Genomic DNA, 16074 nt, shown 5'->3' on the forward strand with positions numbered 1-16074 from the left:
GGACAGGTGTCCTTTGCCACTGTAACACACTGAAGGGCCATTAATGAAGAAACCACAATAGACGGCACTTGCAAGGATTTCAACGGATTGGTCTCATACGCTATGATTGATACTAAGGTTAGAGTTAGAGTTGGAGCGGTGGGTAGGGTGATGGCATTTGTTTGGATTGTTCTTTATGGTCCTTCCTTTGTTTTAAAATACCAATAAACAGATTTTTTAAATGACATAGACAAAGACAACTCCATTATTTTCCAAATAGGTACACCTCAAGCTAATCGCTCCAGCCCCTGCACACTACTGAGCCTCGTGGCATGGTCTCTACACTGTGTGGCAGAGCTTCTTTCTACAGCATTGTTGGCAGGCTACCTTGCTCCTTGCACAGAAGTATCCCTGTTTTCCCTGGAACGGCGACTAGGGTGCTGCCTCATCCCGGCTAGTGCCCCTTAGTGGCGCCCTTCACCACAGTGGGAGGGTTTAAAGGCCAGACCGGGATTGATCTTTAGCATGGATGATTTGTCTCCGGGCCTCTAATAGGCCCTTTCTCAATCGTTTCCCTAGCTGGATCTTATACAATTGTCTCATCTAATTGAGCAGGAGGTAAATTGAATTTATTTTTCTCAGTTGCCAGTTCTGCTGCTTTTAGTATATATGCCCTGTGATAACCGTGCCAATTTAAAATTCCCTGTGTGCGCGTTTGCCGCCCCGCAGCTACCTGTGTTGATTGCGCAATAGAATGCACCATCCTTGCCCAACTGCACGGATTATGGCAGGTGGTCTGAATTGTGCCTCCTTTGATACGCGGCTGGACTGATGTCACTTAACACTTGCTGCTGTGGATTAACTCTGCTCTGTGATCTGTCCTGGTAAGGTACTGGGGGCATACTATCCCATTTTAGAGGTAGCAGAGCCAAGAGAATACTGCTCCATCCACACTCTACGAGAGGCATTGAGCAGCCGCCAGATCACCCCAGTCCCCTAATAGCAGAGGATGGGCAGTGTGGCTAGCCCGCTTAATGTACATAGCCCCCAATATTCATTATGTTTGTATACTCTTTATTTACAGGTTTTGCAATTGGTATTCTGACATATTCCATAACCATACTAAGGTCTAGGGTGCTACCTTGACCTCTTAACCATGTTTATACCGAATTAGCTTCCACAGTGCGAGGCATAGTCCTCTGGTGCAAACTTCCCAGACACATGAAGCAGGAGCATTTGCAGAGAATATTTCCTGGCACTCGCACTCAACCTCGTTCTCTCCCATGATGCAGGGAACAGTCACGCACTGATGCCATACACATTTTACATCTGTCTGGCTTGCACTTGGGCACTTCAGTGGGCATGGTCATTGTCATTGCCATGGTCTCACAGAATATCCTCTAACCCAGCCCTCCTCAAGCTTAATCGCGCTTTATATTCCCAAAGGATGCCTCCTTTTACCACCCACAAAACACTACAGAAGGGATGTGATCAGTGGTGCTCTTAAGCAGGACCAACAATAAAACCAGCGAAAAACAAATCCAGATGCCCCAGTAGTGCATCTGCTTTGCAATTTTTGAGACTTGATGTAAACTTATTCGTATTTATTATAGAATGGTGTTTTTGCAGTGTGATGCCTCAGCCTCCTGCAAACATTCACTAGTAGCAGTGCCTGAAAATGAGCTATGTTGACATTGAACTGTAATCTTCTTCCTAGGCAGTAACCCTTCATACTGATCTGGGAGATATGAAAATAGAGGTCTTCTGTGAGCGTGCACCGAAAGCCTCCGAGGTAAGCCATGTTGACAAGGTAGAAATGAATTCAAACTGCAGTTCTGCTCGACTGCCTGTAACGGAAATGCCATATTTTGGAATTAAAAATGTTCATGCAGTGCACTTGTGTTTGAAAATGTCACTCTGCCATATTCTTTCAGCAGCATTTGTCTGGCCCCACACTCTTTAGTTTTGGCTGTTAGGTGGTACTTAAGCACTACCTGTGAACTGAAATTATTGCATTGGCATACAACTAGATAGGGAGATGACCTGTGAGGAAGGGCACAAAGCTTGTAGGTATTGGGTTATTTACCCTCCCGTTGACTGCCTACTGCCATGCTAATCCCTCTGGCCATTTCCATCTGCTTACCTGCCCCTCCCTGCCCAAAACACATCCTCCAGCACTAGCTCTAGCGAGCAGTAAAATCAAACGTTGGCCTGCTAATGTTGTTTCAAACTGCGTGCTCGGATAAAGGCATAATTGCAGCTGTAAATGTGCTGCTGGTGTAATAATGGTGCCTTAACCAAGTAGGCCTTAACCCACCTGATGTGTATCTGTTCCTTGCTTTCTACTCCTGATAAAAACAAGGATTGACAAATCCAAAGGTGTTGGCGTGTGCATAGATATTAGGTAGGCATTTGCTAGGTACTGTTATCATTTCCCTAGACAATCGCACCTTTTTCCGTCTGTTGGCATCTTAATGGAAAGGGAGTTCCATTACAGCAGGTGCTTGGAAAATGCCTATCCGATGCCTACACACAAGTCAAAACTATTGGCTATATCAAAGCTTTTAACTCTGGCTTTGGAAATGCCCATTTGAAATCTCTGCACTACTGCAGCCTGGCCCTTCATTAAACTAGATGTAATCCCTCAGCTCAGCAAATAAATTGCAGCTTGGAGGTTGTCTATGCCACATTTTATTGCCAGTTTATGTTTTGTGATTTTCTTTTTTTGGTTTTGTTTTGGATTACTAGTCCTACACCATGCCTCACTCCCTGCTATACTCCATAAAGACTGTCAGTGCATTTTATGAATGAATTAATTAATTATGCGATATAGTGTACTACACAGCAAGCCATCTCTAGGCACAGAGAGGATAATTTCTAGAAAAGCAATTAAGAGTTGGGTATTAAAGGTTCCTAAAATCAAAGAAAGAATTTGTGCATTGTATGGAGCACAGGGAAGGTTATTTAGAAGTGTGACAGAAGGCAAAATACCCAGGGTGCCACCATGGACTATAAAGACAGAATGGGGCTTGCAGATAAAGCTGCTGTTCTGATGGCCTATGCAATGGAATTGCTTGACAGAGGCACATTTGTTTTAAAGATATATTGGGCCTAACTTCTTGCAAGACTTAAGAATGAGGCAAAGCCATCCAGAGCCCGAGGTGAGTGAGGCTGCTCGTGGGACCCTCCTGGGCCTGCTTTGGACATGTGGCTGCCCCTGCCCCAGCCTTGCATCACGTAGCTTCCCCGGCTCCCCACTTCCCTCTCCCTCCCTCCTCCCACCTCCCAGCCCGCTCTGTGAACCTGATTGGTGGATCCATGTCCACTGTGCTCGGTGTATACACCGTAGCCCCACATGGGTGCCCTTTGCCACCCAGAGCCCAAGGTGAGTGAGGCTGCTCGTGGGACCCTCCTGGGCCTGCTTTGGCCATGTGGTTGCCCCTTTGTTGCCCCTGCCTTGCACAGCATGTTGCTTCCCCGCTCCCCTCTTCCCTCTCTCCCACCTCCCGCTTTCCAGCCCGCCCTGTGAACCTGATTGGTGGATCCATGTCCACTGTGCTCGGTGTATACACCGTAGCACCACCAGGGAGCCCCAGGTGAGTGAGGCTGCTCCTCCCTAAGGACAACGCCATTAACATCGCGCCATTCCCAGGTGAGCTGGTGTGCAGGCGAGTGAGACTGCCCATGCGATGCGACCCTCCAGAGCCTAATATTTTCCACCAAAATGCCTTGCGCTGCCCAGAAACCGGCCCTACTCGCCGCAGCTTCCTCGTGCCAGCCACCTCCCTCTGCCCGCCTCCCAGCACCAAGCGTGACCCTGATTGGCCAGACGAATACTCAAAACTCAGTTTCCCAGGGCAGCCCTCTGCCCGGCAGCCCCTTCAGCTAAGGGCCCCAAGGCAAAGGGCGGCTCCTACACTGGCGGCTCCAAGATGTGTCTGCAGGTGTGGTCAAGGGGATGCAAAGAAGTCAACACCAACAAAAACTGTAAGTGTGGCATGGATGTGGTGTAGAGCAATTACTCTACTCCAGAAAGCCCCTGCCACTCTACCCTACCTTTCCATAACGATACACTGCCATAGACTTACACCATGCATACTTAGAGAGATTTGCGACCACCAGCCTAAATTTACTCATGGCTGGACTGTAAATGTAGCATTGCACTTCACACCAACTTACTTGCCAATGTTGAACTAGTGCCACACCTAGAGAACTGTGAAGATTGGCCTGCATCACACCTAGATAGAAATGTGAATGTTAGCATGTGCCACACTTTGATGGAATGCTGAACCTTAGCTTGCGCCACATCTAGATAGAAATGTGAATGTTTGAATGCACCACACCTAGAGGGACTTAGATGGAATGCTGAACCTCAATGCTCAACCGTAGGTTGCGCCACACCTAGATAAGATAGTGAATTTTAGCATGTGCCACACATTGATGGAAGTATGATTACTGGCACACGCCAAACTTAGATGGAAATGTGAAGGTTAGCATGTGCCACGCTTAGACGGAATTCTTAACTCTAGCGCCCTTGTCACATCTAGATAGAAATGTGAATGTTAGCATACACCAAACTTAGATGGAATTCTTAACTTTAGCCTGCGTCACACCTAGATAGCATTGTGAGTGTTAGCATGTGCCACATGCTAGCACAAGCCATGAACATTAGCCGGCGTTGCATCTAGAAGGGATTGTGAAGGTCAGCATGTGCCATGCTCAGATGGAATTGTGATTATTAGCATATGCCACACTTAGATGGAAGTGTGATTATTGGCACACACCACACTTAGATGGAATTGAGAATGTTAGCATGTGCCACACCTAGACGTAATCATGAACACTAGCCGGCGTCGCATCTAGATGTAATCGTAAACACTAGCCAGCATCGTATCTAGGATAGGTTTAAAATGTCAGCATGTGCCACACTTAGATAGATTTGTGATTGTTAGCAGTTTCCCAATTAACCAATCCACTAACAATTTCACCCCTCTACATATACCTCTCAAACTATAACCAAACACAACCACAAGCCTTTAACACAACAATCCATACAAACTTCACTACACTGCAACAACAAAACAAACCACACATAGACTCGCACAACAGCACACAACGGCTACCAACCGGAAAACATCCCAAGCCCAGCCAACTCACCCCCCTCCCTTTTTCAGAGCCGCCAAAGCGCCAGGGGACCACTCCGGTGGTGGTAGTGCGCGGTACAAATATCCTTTAACATTAACATTTAAACTGCTCATCGTGTGGGCGTAGATTGTGGCAGAGTGTCTGGTAACTGACACAGACTCGAACATCAACCCCTTGCGTGCATTACTCTGCTCTGTTCATTCAGAGCTTGACTGGTTGAGCCTTACCTGATCCATGAAACGGCACTCCTATTCCGCCTCGGTATCTTCTGAAAGACTGGTGGCGAGTGTACGTGTCGTGTGGGCGGAGAGTGTGGCAGTGTTTGGTGGACATTTACAGTGGTCAGGTAAGAACTTGTAGGATTTTAACACATTGTCAGGAAGTGTTCTTCCGCAAGAAAAGATGGGCTGCGCAGCGCATCCGCTTGTGCTGGCAAAAGACCTAGAAGTCTTGCAACAGATCACGCAACCAGATACCACGATTCCCGTACCAAAAAGGACAGGCTTGAGAAAAGCTTGGGTATGGAGCCCGGAATCGCAGGTTTTTTTATTATTTTTTTTTTTATTTTTTAAAGCTACTCAACCTTTATCTACTCCTGATTTACAACCTAATCTGCTGGTACTTCTGCCCAATGTTGAAATCAGGGTTCAAACTCACTCGCATAGAATTTACAATAATAACTATGTAATAAATATGTGTATACGCCTGCAGACAGCACCACTAGGAGAGGCAACTTCACTCCCATTAAATAGCAGCAATGAAAACATAATTGGTACAAATCTTTCCATTACTCTGGATTTGACAACCTTTATTTTGTCCTCGGATTCCTCCAATTATTCAGATTCCCAGACTGAGAGCGAAGTCGTTTCTGTTTCTGACGTGGGCTCAGCTTCTCTGGCCAACAAGTGTATTTCTGTCAGCACAGTAAACTCAATTAATACCAAGATCGACACTGTCTTTGCATTAACTGCATCTATTGTAAAAGAACAAGTGGATTTTAAAATTATCTTGGCAAAAAACATTGTTCTGGTCCTGATTAATTCTTTGCTGCTTGCTGCCGAAAGCACTAGGTCTGCTGTAAAACCTCCTTGTGCTCGCTCAACTCCTTCTAAGCAACACAAGTAAATCAACCCAAAGTCCCTGGGTTGCAATACAAGTCCGCCCAGGGCAGATATGAGGGAGGAACTCCAACGGATCTCAGTAAACGACACCTCAATAAGGCACCACTTGCCTGCCATTTACTCTGATTGGGACTAGGAGGAGAAATCCATTCCGCTTACTCCTAGTGAGTCAATAAGCATAAATGAGAGCCCGAGATTGGAGGCAGCATAACTGTTCGCGAAAGTGGAAAGTACACTAGAAGTGGAATCACCCAAGGCCTGTCTGCTAGGGGGATTCCCTAGACCCAAACGGGCTCTGCATGTCAATAAACTTAAAGACTTGGCGTATATCCTGGCAAAACATAGAATAGCGATGGGCTGGAAAGCCAAAGCGAGACCAGTGGCAAATGTGTGTTGGAGGGACTTGTTGAAATGGGCTAATGCAGAAACCACTGTGTGGCAAGAAGCATCCGGTAGAGTGGGGGAAAAAGGGGAGAGTGGGGTTGAGTCATGGGGAATGCTCATACATCACCCTCTGCATATACGATAAAAGAAACGGAAGAGATCCCGGCACAGGATGCTATGGTAGATGTGCTGAATGTAAGGGAAGACCAAAGCGTGTAATGGAAGGTGCGGTGTAGGCCTACGTTAGAGGGAGTTGGGGGGAGGGTAAGGGAGTTATTATTGTTGAAAATGTGTGGTCTTGATTATTAAAAGAATATGTAAAGTATATTTGTGTTATTCAAATTTTTTAAAAACAGAGCCCGAGGCGTGTAATCATATTAAATCACAATACTGTCAAAGAAGAAAAAACATAGGGAGAAACAAAACACCAGGATAATTAAAGTTCCAATAAAATCTACAAATAAGCTTCCAATGGCTAAATGTCCCTGCGAAGCACAAACACCCATCCTAAAACTCTGGTAATAAATACTCCTCTGGATGGCTCTACAAGGCAGGTCAGACTTCAGGGCCCCTTAGTTCAGCAGCTACATCTCTCCACATCTGCTGATAGGATTGCCCGTCCTGCTCGCAAACACAAGGCCATTCTCTTGTCAATTCTCATGCAACAGATTCACAAGCCCAAACCCAGATCGATGTCTTCTCGCAAGGAGTGAGGGATTAGTCTTCATTAACAAAAACTAATACAACTAACCAAATCAGCCTATTACAGCTAATGTGGCTGAAATTAAATCAGCAACCATTCAGTGTGGTAACTTATAAGGCACAGGAAAATATGCGAGAATTGGGAAAATGGGTAATCTTGGAGGAATGTAATCCTACTATTAATAGTCCCTTTCTATAGTATATTTAGTAGTCTCAGTCATTTGCAGCACAACAACAGAACAACGAAGGGCTGCCGAGAAGCAGATGACATTCGTGATCACACATGGACAACACACCTTCCAATTGAAGAAACTGATTACGAAATATTGGCCACTGGCGCAACTGAACCTACTGGGCGAACCACCACCATGATTCGCTTTCAAAAGGGCACAAAACCTACGAGATCAACTGGTTCACTCTCAGTTTATTAAGGAGGCTCCTACGTAGGTCAGTTCTATCATGGGTCCTTTCCCGTGTGGCAACTGTATAGCGTGCAAAATCACCAAATAAATCTGTACCTTTTAATATCGGTGAGAGAGCGTGGACACTACGCAACCTAACTAACTGCAAGACAAAACCAGCCGTGTACTGCATGGAATGCCCATGTGGGTTGAGATATGCAGGACAAACCATGAAGCCTGTACACACCCGGATATCTGAACGCACATCCAAGATCTGTTGCAAAAGAATTTCGGCACCCATGGTGAATCGCTATATTGGGGTCCAACACTCGCACAATGGCATCCTGTGGTGGATACTGGATCTAGTAAAAGATACACCCAACATAACAAGGAGCTTATTAGCAAAGGAAGCTAGTTGGTTACACAGACTGGATTCCCATCATCATGGTCTGAAATGAAGAATTCCACCCTTTGACCCAGTGTAACGCTCACCTGGCTCCCACGGAGGCGCTGGTCTGGTCTGGGTTGCTGTGGCCTCTTCAAGCGTGATGCGCAGAATTCGGACCACTGATTGAACAGGACCCCCAAATCTTGCTTGTCTGGCCCGTAGGAATATCCTTCTTATGGTTTGGAAGGAGGAACTCTCCATCCTGCTTCTGATGCAGGGGCGTGCGTTCTTCCAGTTACTTCACTGGTTTTCAGAATGGCGCTGGCAAATCCACTTGACTTTACTGAGCGATACGCCGTAAGTATGAAGATGCAAAAGTTCAAGTGTGAGCCTCCTTTTATGTTGTCTTTTTCTGTCCTTTATTTCAGGTGCAGAACAAAGGCGATGCGTTGAGGGGTTAAATTGCCGGTGTAAAATCAGGTGAGTTAGTGATGAGGGCGACCCCTCTAAATGTCTTTATAATTCCCCAGTAATGTCTTTTGTCCTTTCCCCATAGGGGCCGGGGTGCGGTACCTGCCAGAGATGTGGCACCGACCCGAGATGTGAATTGGCTCACCAAGAATAGCCGGTAAGTAATATGGCTGAAAATCCGGCTTTCCTCTTGTGTTCCCTTGCTCAACTTTTGTCTCTTCTTCTTCTCTCCCTTAGGTGCGGTGCAGAGATGTGGCGACCGGCACTGAGAGCCGCGATGGAGCCGGGCGGCGTCTCGGGAACAGGTGAGTGAAGCACGGCGCTGCAGCAAGCAACGCGGTGCTTTTAAATGGAAGTCTTCCTTCAGGAATGCTGGCGTGAAGATTCCGGATGCAGGTAAGAAGGTTGAAATAGTTCTTGGTTTTCACCTTTCTCTTATCTTATTCCCTTACAGGTGTTCCAGGTTCGAGGCAGGCGTGGCTGGAGTCCAGGTGCAGGAGCAGACACGGTGAGCGTTCTGCTGCTGGGATGCAGAACAGTGCGAAGCACGTGTGGCTGTCCGGGTGTGGCTTAAATAGCCTTGGAAGAAGTTCCAGGTGAATATTCTTCCACAGCCCCACCCAAGTAACAAAATAGTTCCTTCAGAAAAATAGTCCCTCCTAAGCCTCATTTGGCTTGGTTCTTCATGCCGCATGGTCTGCATCAGGTGAGTGTGCAGCATGGTCTGCTTCAGGTAAGTGCACCAAACACTTCCCCTTATGAGTCTGGCGCCTATGACCTTTCGATTGACCTATCCACCCTTGTGTGAACGTCGACTTCATCCATGCAGAGCCAAGGTATTCCTACCTAGAATCACATTACGACTGCCATAAAAACAATACCTAAAAACCAGAAGACGCATATGCTTTCCTACACCCTCACCGTACCTCCCCATGGTTACTATACAACGCTTCATGGGCGGCTAACCAATCCTCATGTTGGTTTCGCTTCTGTCCCTTGATGTGATTCATGGCATGGCCTCATCATGTGCAACGCCAGTACGTGGTTGCTGCCCTGGACCGATTGAAACTTTACATTTAGATTGCCAAGACCACGGAAACGGAATCGGCACATCGCAAAACGCCGTCCCAGCATCAAGTTGAGCACACTAGGTAAGCGTGCTGTACTTTTTTACTCTGCCTTACCTCTCAATAGGCACAGAAACCCCATGAATGCTTTTATTTGGACCTGAATTTTAGCATCGCTTCAATTGTGTTTTGGAATCTTAGATATATTCTAGCCACAAGACAAGGCGCATACACGGATTCCGAATTTAGAATTCTGCATTCACCAGACGCTGCTTTGATGCATGGAGATACTGTTTTTGCGACCACCCGCCGCATAAACGAACAGAGATGTTGCTGCATAGCAGGTGAGTTTGTCTTAACTCTAGCCTTCCACTACTATTCCAGAGTCTCAATATACAGACATGAGGACGTAATATATAGTCATCACTGGATTCTGACCTCCAGACCCCCCCTTCTCACTATGGTCCTGCCTTCACTTCTAGATTCTTGGCCAGCAACATGCCAGTTACTCACCTGCCATGCGAAATATGGGTCATTCTCAAGATCTCACAGTAGGGTTTTCCCTTGTTCTTATTTAGTAGTCCTCAGTACTACTGTTGAAACTTTGAGTAATGCCATGACTTCTATTCCGAACCAGCTATTTCAATAATATACTTGGGGAAGGTGCAGGACCAGCCCTGCAGATATGATGGTTGCCCCGGTCCGGGCAGTGAATACTTGGAACACCCCAAGTATCATTGAGATGCGCTAAGCAGCCCTGGCGTGCTCAAAGGGCGGTTGCCAATTAAATGGTACTTGTTTCCAAGTTGTCACTGACTCCCTCAATTTATGTCCGCCTGGAGTCCTCTAAAATGCCCTGAGGAAAGCATCCAAGACCCTTGGCTGTCGACTGCCGAAACATGTTAATTTGTGGGACCCCAGATATATTGAAAGGATCCCTCTATCTATTTGTTGATCGTTCGCACACATAGGCAGACCCCAGTGTGACAATAACTTGAGTATTGTTTAGCAGTGCATGGCAACCAGAGTAGTGTCTGGCAGTGCGCAATTTTATTACTAGCAGATTGTTTCAGCCATACGAACTACAAATTCTGTGCATTTAACTGAATCATTGAAAATAGATGTAGTTGTGATAGCAAACTATATACAGAATAGATTTTGTATAACGGAAAAACAACCAAATGTTGAGAATTTGGTAATCTCTCATTTTTATCTTCCCTTGTTGTTGATAACAATCAGGGACTATTATTGTTTCCTGTTAACATCTTTCTTTATACCCCTGACCCTCATACTGGGCTTTTTTTTTTCTTTCTCTTTTCTTAATTTTTAATGGTTATGTACCCTGAATTTTGTTTATTTGAATTGTTCACATGCTCAATTTGTCTTAACTAAGCAAGCTTATTCCAGGACTTGGAATTTTGTATTTATATGATGGCAAAATAAAAATTCCATTGGTGCAACAGATTTTTTATTATTGTATGCCATTCCCTGGAATTTTCCTATATACACATTCTTTATGGAGTGCAGTTTCATCTTGGGATCGTTACCAAGCAGGATATCATTGATACCCGCATACGAATGGAACAGACTTGTTGGTGGATATGGAGATATATCACACACACACACACACACACACACACATACACATACACACACACATACACATATATATTGTCAGTCCTTTTAGTGTCATTGCATCGGCTGATATGCTCCAAATAGAATTGCCGGGGATGGGCATGGCTTCTAATTGGGTGCACATTGAATTCCTCTCCCCTCTTATGGTGGCATTGTTAAAATCTAACATTAACATACTGGAGCAAAGGGGCTTCTCTTTGACTATCTGTCGTAAAGTAAAGAAACCAGTACAATTTCTGGACAATTTTCAACAAACCATAGCAATTGCACAGGGTACAGACTCTCACGCCTCCGAGTGTGACATTCTGCGGCCTCTCAACTTTGGGCAGAGACAATGGTGTAAACCATCAAGAAATTGCACAATGGATTTCGGAAATAGTTAATGGTGGGGTTTATTGACAAGACTTCTATTGATCAGGCCATGACTTGGCTGACTTGGAACACGAGGGGTTATAGATTGTTTCTCACACATCCTATTGGGTTTGCCATGATCTCAGCTTCAGGTTTGTATATTTTGCAGGAAACGTGGATGACCAGTTCATTTAATATTGACAGTGATTTTATATTACACAATCCAGCCAAACCTTCTATGCAAGAACATGCTAGTGGGGGATTGGGATGAGGTCCAGCCATCAGTTGGAGCCTTTCTTAGGGTTTACAAGCTCTCCATACATTCTGTCAGCTATTCTTTTATCTACCGGAGAGTCCATCAATCGGAACAATCCGTTTTAATGTTTATGATCCACCAATAGGCCGTAATACAAATAAATACTAAAGCTAATTGGTGAGACAATCTCACTCTGGCATGAAAAGCATCCTAAAGGTCACATATTTATAGCAGGTGATCTTAATGTAAAATACCTTCATTTAGATTCTGGAGTATGGGTAGCTCGGTTTGCCAATGGAAGCTGTTTTTAAACCTGTATGATTTGTAATATTTGTCCTTTTATCCATTAGATAAAAAGGGTTGCACCCACACATGGTCTAATGGTCACTCTAACTCGCATATTGACTATGTCATTACTGACTCAGCAATGACCACTCGTTGTGGATCAGTTAAAATTCAACCAAACGAGGTGAAGGATCATGCCTCACTGAGCTGGACAGTTAATACTGCTTCCACATCTTAAAGCATCGCCAGAAACGATAATATAAGGTTCAACAATCGGGGCAATGGTGCAATGTGGACTGGAACTTAGATAAGAGGTTAATAGCATTCTATTGGCGAACTAAACCCAGTTTGAGATGTGGAAGGTTGGGACATAAGGGTGTTGATAATAAACATAGCAGATTGTACTTATTCAAACAAAATTAACCCACTTGGGAAATCAGGGAGTGTTCACTTATCCCCATTCGATGTAGTGATACATCAACGAAAACAGGCTTATCGCAAATATTTGAGGGCACTCAACATTGTCAAGTGAAGAGAGAGTCTAGTTTAATTAATATGGCAACTCACTATAGGAATTGGCAGCACCAGCATAAACATTCCACCAGTAATGTTAATTGGCAATTACTGGCTGGCCTGCTAAAAACTAACAGAGGTTTTGGTAACGTTTCAACAAATTCATGGAGCCCCCCTCTTCCATGGAATTAAACCCTGTTTTAAAATCTTCAAGGGGTTCCTATATTAGCAAGCTATACACTGATCCTGATGGTGACTATTCAGAGGCGGTTCATGATATTGCTCGATCAAATGCAACGTCTCTGGGATATGACTTGGATGATCTTGTCATCATTATAGGCAATCTGATGGCCTCACGAGCACCATGTCTGGACGGCATACCCAATGTTCTCTTTAAAGCAAATCCACAGTTTTGGGCAAAAGTCTTATTGCATATCTTCAATGAAATCGAGATTAGCAGCATTATTCCCAATAGCTGACAAAGGTCCATCCTCATCCCTGTTTTTAAAAAAGGTGATGGACTTGATCCAGCAAATTATCAATTGCTGGCAATGGTGTATTCGAGGCAGAAAATATTTGCATCCATTCTATTAAAAAAGCATACTCAATGGGCCAAAGACCTGAATTTGCTTAAGCCTTTCCAGGCAGGTTTGAGAAAGGCACATAGCACGATTACTAATATTTTCACTATTCAATATTTGATCGTAGAAGCAACCTGTAGCCTTAAAAACAATCTGTATTGTTACATAGATCATAGTAAGGCCTTCGACTTAGTTACTCGATCTCTGCTGTTGAAAAAATTAGTCTTGGGGGATCGATCCACAGCTATTATATTTTATCAAGTCCCTATATACGAACACGTTAATCACTGTCCGGTTGAACAAGAAAGTGAATTTATTGAGTATAGCAAAACTAATCTAGGCCTCAAATAGGGCTGTGTTTTAGCCCCTATGTTGTACAATGTATGTGTAGCTGACATTGCTGACTCAATCAGTGCTGTATGTAATGTTGTGGGATGTTTTTACCCATGCATACAAGCCCTACCATAAAACTGTGCAGTACTGGCATGGAAAACATCATGATGGCCAGAACTCCCCAGAGAGTGCACACAGAAAACATGAAGAATAGGCTGCCACCCATTTTTGCCTATGTTGTGAGCACAGGGAGGCACTGTCTAAAACCACCATTGGGCTACACACACAGTAGCCTGAAACCATTGGGAATGGCAATGCTGATTGCCAAAAAAGCAACTCAGAACTGTGGGGAATTCATTTTCTTAATCCCAAAAATGGTTGCATTACCAGTACTCACCACTATCAGAAAGCCGGCGTTTTAAAACCACCAGACTTTTGTGTAAAACTGAACAAAAAAACCAGGCCAAGGAAAGACTTGCTAAGAGGTGGAAGAATGTAAAACTATATTCTGAATTGACTTGAAGGAAGTAATTATTTAATGTATAGGTACAAATTGTCAGTTTGATTTGAATGTAGAAAACTGGGAACAAAAAGTGACATTTAGCTGAAACCTGGCTTAATGAAACTGGATTCTGCCTGACAACTGCCCCCGACAGGAGAAACCTGTTCAGCCACTCTACCCAGGCCTAGCTGCATCCTGCTGCCCCTTGCCAAAAGGAGTTGTCACCTCTCTGATTAGATTAGGGGTGGAGCACCTGGGAACTGGAAAGAAAAGAACAATGCAACTTCCTTGTCTCAGGCAAATGTTATATTGGGGGCGTCATAAAATTGCTTCCTCTTGGGAGAAACTGGGGGCAGCTGTGCCTCTGTGAACAAGCTGGCTTGGGGGAAGTGGATAAACCAGTTATTCCACCCTGTGATGTGGGAAGCCACACCCCTTTTTGACCAGGGCATAATTTTAAAAAGATAGATAACTCATAGTGCGGACTTGTCAGAATTATATAAGTAATATCATTATTTTTGTGATTTTTCTGTGAACATTTTGAGAGGCGTTAGGACCCTGTGGTGTATTCTGGGGGGTTGTTAGCGGAAAATAGGGTCTCACTCCAAATGTATGCATGTTAAAAATCTGACACTTTATAATCTGTAACCCATATCCCTGGTACACATTTGTGTAAAATTTGGAAAGGTTTAGAGGTCGTTATCTGGATGAAAAGGGGAAAATTCTGTCATCAGTGGACACAACATCGTACAAAGACAGGGATCGGATGGTTTGGTGCTACAGAAAATGTTAACTGGACCTATAATATTAGAAAAATGGTACATAGATAAATATGTATTTGGGTCAGAAATAAATTTGTGTGCAATCTGACAAGGGGAGGTTCCTCTGACCAGAAAACCTACAGCATCACTCTGACTCACATTTCCTTCCCCCAATCAAGGGAGAGAGGAGGAATTGGCAAATGATAAGTGAGAGGGGCAGGTTTAGTTATGACCAACGCACACACCCACTTTCCAAAACACATAAAAAGAGACTGCTGGGACAGGTAGAGACATTCAATTCCATTTGCTGCGGAGCATGCTGACCGACGACTTCACATCCAGAGATCCAGACTTCAAATCCATCAATCTCCAGAACCTGTAGCAGAAATTAACTCCAGAATTTGTAGCAGAGAGGCCTGAATCCACCAGCTGAATCCTCTTCAGCAGGCCTCAAAACTAACCAAACTATTCAACAGCCGGGCGAGCTGTTTGAAGTTTTGCCGATAATTTTTGCAAGAACCTGTAGCAGTACCCAGAAAGCAGTGTTACATCCAGAATCCAGAGAGGCTAGACTAGCAGAGCAGAGCTGACCCAGATCGCTGTGAGCAGAACCGGTGCCTGATTGACCCGCCGAGCAGACAGAACCGCAGCCGGACGTGTTGACCAGATCCGTGACGAGGCCTAGTTCAAATTTATATTGTGAGTACCTAGCAGAACTGTGCAGAACCAATCTCTTAGTTAACATAATCTAATCCAAACTATTTTAACCTAAGTAGAACTGCCTCCTAGAAATCGTGTCATCTGTCATTTTAAAGCTGCAAGCTGTCACCTGTCATTTTGAGTTTACTTTAAATCCGAAAAACTACCTTTATTTAATCGTCCGTATCTCTGGAACCATTTGGGTTAGGAACGAGATTTAGAATCTAAGCTTTCCAACAAGCCTAGAACCGACTTCCTACTCCTCAAACTTTTACCGCAATCGCGATTCACGCACTCGCGAAATTTACTGCGATTTGCGATTTTGGCTCAATTTCTCCACTTCTCAAAATAGCAGCTCCAATCTTTCTTTTGTTAAAATCCGCTTGCAACTTGGTAATAACTCATAGAGCATTGTTAAAGTGACCCGGAACTTATACCAACACGCATCTCCCACTCACCCTGAATCTCTAGAGGGAATTAAAATCAGTTGGCTCATTTTC

General features: G+C 44.5%; 1 protein-coding gene across 2 annotated transcripts in view; it reads left to right on the forward strand.

The window, feature by feature from the left end:
- The window catches only part of PPIL3 (peptidylprolyl isomerase like 3), a 293216-nt gene that overhangs the window by 101421 nt on the left and 175721 nt on the right, over window positions 1–16074 (forward strand). For both annotated transcript variants that reach the window (XM_069651737.1, XM_069651736.1), the window contains one exon: window positions 1697–1771. In XM_069651737.1, coding sequence (XP_069507838.1) covers window positions 1697–1771 — 75 coding nt within the window. The remainder of the gene's footprint in view (window positions 1–1696; window positions 1772–16074) is intronic.

The sequence above is a fragment of the Ambystoma mexicanum genome, chromosome 3p (genome assembly GCF_040938575.1).
Source record: "Ambystoma mexicanum isolate Mex_15411 chromosome 3p, UKY_AmexF1_1, whole genome shotgun sequence".
Taxonomy (NCBI): Eukaryota; Metazoa; Chordata; class Amphibia; order Caudata; family Ambystomatidae; genus Ambystoma; species Ambystoma mexicanum.